Here is a 3,532-nt window from a genome sequence, read left to right as displayed (position 1 = left end):
TTTTAAAAATCAGAAATATTTGCCTAAAAGATGTTTGAAATACATGGAGGCAAGTTCTTGTTACTGATGTGAGAATCTGAATGTTGCTATGATGTCATTTTTTTTCCAAATTATTTTAAAATTTTAAGGGAATCTCTGATAAAATTCTAACAGTATTTTACTTCCAATAATGCTGATTCTAACAATCTACAAGAGTAAACTGAAACTAGAAATGGAATTCTGATAGAAATAATGCTAGGTGACTTTCTCTATTGGACTTTTAAGTACCTCATGCAGATGGACAATTTTTTACAATATGAAACCGTCAGCCTGATGAATGGTTAGTTTAAGTCAATAATTTATATGCATTTGACAGAGGAAATACCTGAATTTTTAAAAAATAACAGAAATCATTTGCAGATTACCATAAGAGAAGAAAGTATAAACTTAAAATTAACATTAACAATCTCACATCATAAAGAAAACCAGAAAAACATATGTCCAGAATGGGCAAGATTTGAAGAGCCATTTTCCCATAATGGAATATTTTCATGTGATGTTTTTAAAACTGTGCATAAGACTCATGCCTACATTTAGAAACTCTAGGATTTCTATACTTAAAAATTTCATGATTCTTCAATCTATATGGTTAAAGTGGAAATTAAAACGAAATAGAATTAATAATAATAATAATAATAACAGAAGATGTTGATATTTCGAGCAAAAAGACCACACATCCACAGGATAGGACATGAGGAAATCAGAGAGAAGACACATAATAACTAAGAGAGCTTTTACATGGCAGAGCAATCTGCCTGGAACTAGGAGATGCTCATTCCCATGAGCATGAAGCAGAACGCAGCAGAGCACCTGGGAAAGGAGGATTGGGTGGGGGATGCAGGCAAGGTCTAGAGCCCTGGTTCCCAAGCAGGAGTGAGCCTCCAAATCCTGACAGGACTTCTCAAGACACAGAGGGCAGCTTCACACCCACAGCAGGAGGTTCAGGTGGTCAGGTGAGGTGTGCATCAGAATGCACATTTCAGCAAGATTCCAGGTGTTGCCCAGGTGGTACTCCTGGGAACACCATTTGAGAAGCACTGACATAGAACCATGTCTTGATTTGTTTTTTGAGGGTGTACAAATGGTATCTGTAACTTGTCAGCCAAGAGGTCAAATGATAAGATAAAATAAATAAATTATTGAGTTCGCAGAATTTCAATAAAAGACACTGGGCATCTTGGAGAATCTCTATTTGAAATTCTTATTTGGGGGAGAGAGAATGGGGGAGGGGAGGGTACCAGGGATAGAATCCAGGGGCACTTAAGTACTGAGCTACATGCCCAGGCCCTCTTTTTATTTTTTATTTAAGATAGGATCTCGCTAAGATACTGAGCCTGGCTTTCAACTTGCAGTCTTCCTGCCTCAACCTCCCTAGCTGGAGGGAATTTGGAGTTCCTTGTCTCCCTCCTCAGAGCAAACACACCAGCACCATGGAAAGAGGAAACCAAACAGGAACTGGAAACTTCATCCTCCTGGGATTCACATATGACCCCGACCTGCAGTCCCTCCTCCTTGGCCTGCTTCTGTCCGGATACCTCGTCACAGTCACAGGAAACCTGCTCATTATCCTGGCTGTCATCTCAGACTCCCACCTGCACACACCCATGTACTTTTTCCTCTCCAACCTGTCCCTGGCTGACATTGGCTTCACCTCCACCACCATCCCCAAGGCTCTCAGGAACATCCAGACTCACAGCAAAGGGATCACATTTGCAGGCTGTGTCTCACAGGTATATTTTTTCGTTTTGTTTGGATGCCAGGACAATTTGCTCCTGACAGTGATGGCCTATGACCGCTTTGTGGCCATCTGTCACCCCCTGTACTATGTGGCCATCATGAACCCACGGCTCTGTTTGCTCATGGCTCTAGGGTCCTGGTTGGTCAGTGTCCTAGGCTCCCTCCCAGATAGCTTGACAATCTTGAGGTTGTCCTTTTGCACCAACATGGAAATCCCTCACTATTTCTGTGATCTTCCTGCAGTCCTCAAGCTCGCCTGCTCTAACACACTCATCAACAACATAGTGGTGTACACTGTGGCCATCGTCCTGGGTTTCTTCCCTCTCACCATCATCCTGTTCTCCTATTCTCAGATTTTCTCCTCCATCCTAAAGATCTCATCAGACAGGGGCAAGTACAAAGCCTTCTCCACCTGTGGGTCTCACCTCCTGGTGGTCTCCTTGTTCTATGGCACTAGCCTTGGGGTCTACCTCAGTTCTGTAGCCACACAGTCTTCTATGATTAATCTGATGGCCTCAGTGACATACACCATGGTCACCCCCATGCTGAACCCTTTCATCTACAGTCTGAGGAACAGGGACATCAAGATGGCCCTGGGGAAAATCCTCACCAAGATGGTGCTTCTCAGTGAAAGGTTTGATGCCCGTCTCTCCTGAGTCACAGTGTGCACCAAACTAGAAACCAGAGAACCTCACCCCTTCAATCCAGCTGTGGTTACCTCTGCTTTATATATTTTACTACATCTCATTTTCACTCATTGAGCTCATTGCAGTCTAAGGACTGTTCATAATGCAACATATTGATTCACCTGTGTGCTATCTAAACAATAGTTGTCATTTTGTATGAATACAGATGAGTTTTTTCTTTTGCAATTATGTACAATGTGGTGTGGGCATTTGTATTCTGACTGATACATTATACAGGCATATTATGGTATCTCAGTAGGTGTACAATGTTGAATGACCAAACCAAGGTAATCATCTTCTGAAACCTTTACGATTTCATTTTACTGGGATACTTCATGCTTGTCTCCTCTACTTATGTAAAATTATATAATCAATTGTATGAACTATTATCCTCTACTGTGTGGTAGATCTTTATTTTTATTTCAACTCAAGACACTAAGTGTTGATTTTACTGGGAGTGGGGGAAGGAATAGTCAAATCTAACACATTTTATTGACTACATAAAAGAAAAATATAAATCCAACCTTAAAACAATTTTTTCTTTCTCCTCAAAACAACCTCAAACTTCTATATAAACATTAACATTGTAAGAAAAATCAGTCCATTTATGAAAATTAGTTGTACTATCATGTTCATCCAAGAAAAGATTGACTGAACTAAAGAAATCACAGATAAAACATTTACTAAAGAAACAGTGCAGGAATTGTTATCAATGCTCTTGCAGGAACTGATCTCATTTCTCTAGTCATCATTCCAGTCTCTAAGTCTTTATGCTATGCCAACTTGTCCCCGGGTTTAATAACAGAAAAGGCCACGATTGCTAAAATGCTGTTTTTATTTCTTTATAATTTTTAATATAACACCATTTATTAAAGTACACAAACCACAAGATGAAAATGAAGACAACATAAAAACACAACTTTTCATAACCAAAAATATTAACACAACCTCAAAAATAATTTAGACAAGAGTGTTGTAAAACATGCATGTCAGTTTGCATCCCATTAACTTAGATGATGTCAATTCATAATTCTAAGTAAATTTTAAGTATGGTATTAAAAAGTCATTTT

The 3,532-nt window shown here is 39.4% G+C and overlaps 1 protein-coding gene across 1 annotated transcript; it reads left to right on the top strand.

Moving 5' to 3' along the window:
* Window positions 1-1,469: 1,469 nt before the first annotated feature.
* LOC143399929 (olfactory receptor 7C2-like) lies at window positions 1,470-2,432 on the top strand. Its single transcript, XM_076857118.2, has one exon. The coding sequence runs from the start codon at window positions 1,470-1,472 to the stop codon at window positions 2,430-2,432; it is 963 nt and encodes a 320-aa protein (XP_076713233.2).
* Window positions 2,433-3,532: the final 1,100 nt, after the last annotated feature.

The sequence above is a fragment of the Callospermophilus lateralis genome, chromosome 1, assembly GCF_048772815.1.
Source record: "Callospermophilus lateralis isolate mCalLat2 chromosome 1, mCalLat2.hap1, whole genome shotgun sequence".
NCBI classification, from domain to species: Eukaryota; Metazoa; Chordata; class Mammalia; order Rodentia; family Sciuridae; genus Callospermophilus; species Callospermophilus lateralis.
The sequence above is the reverse complement of the archived record's forward strand: the minus strand, read 5'-3'. Positions and strand labels throughout refer to the sequence as shown.

Excerpts from the sequence above, each read along its gene's own strand:
- LOC143399929 (XM_076857118.2), top strand. The coding sequence starts at position 1,470 with ATGGAAAGAGGAAACCAAACAGGAACTGGAAACTTCATCCTCCTGGGA.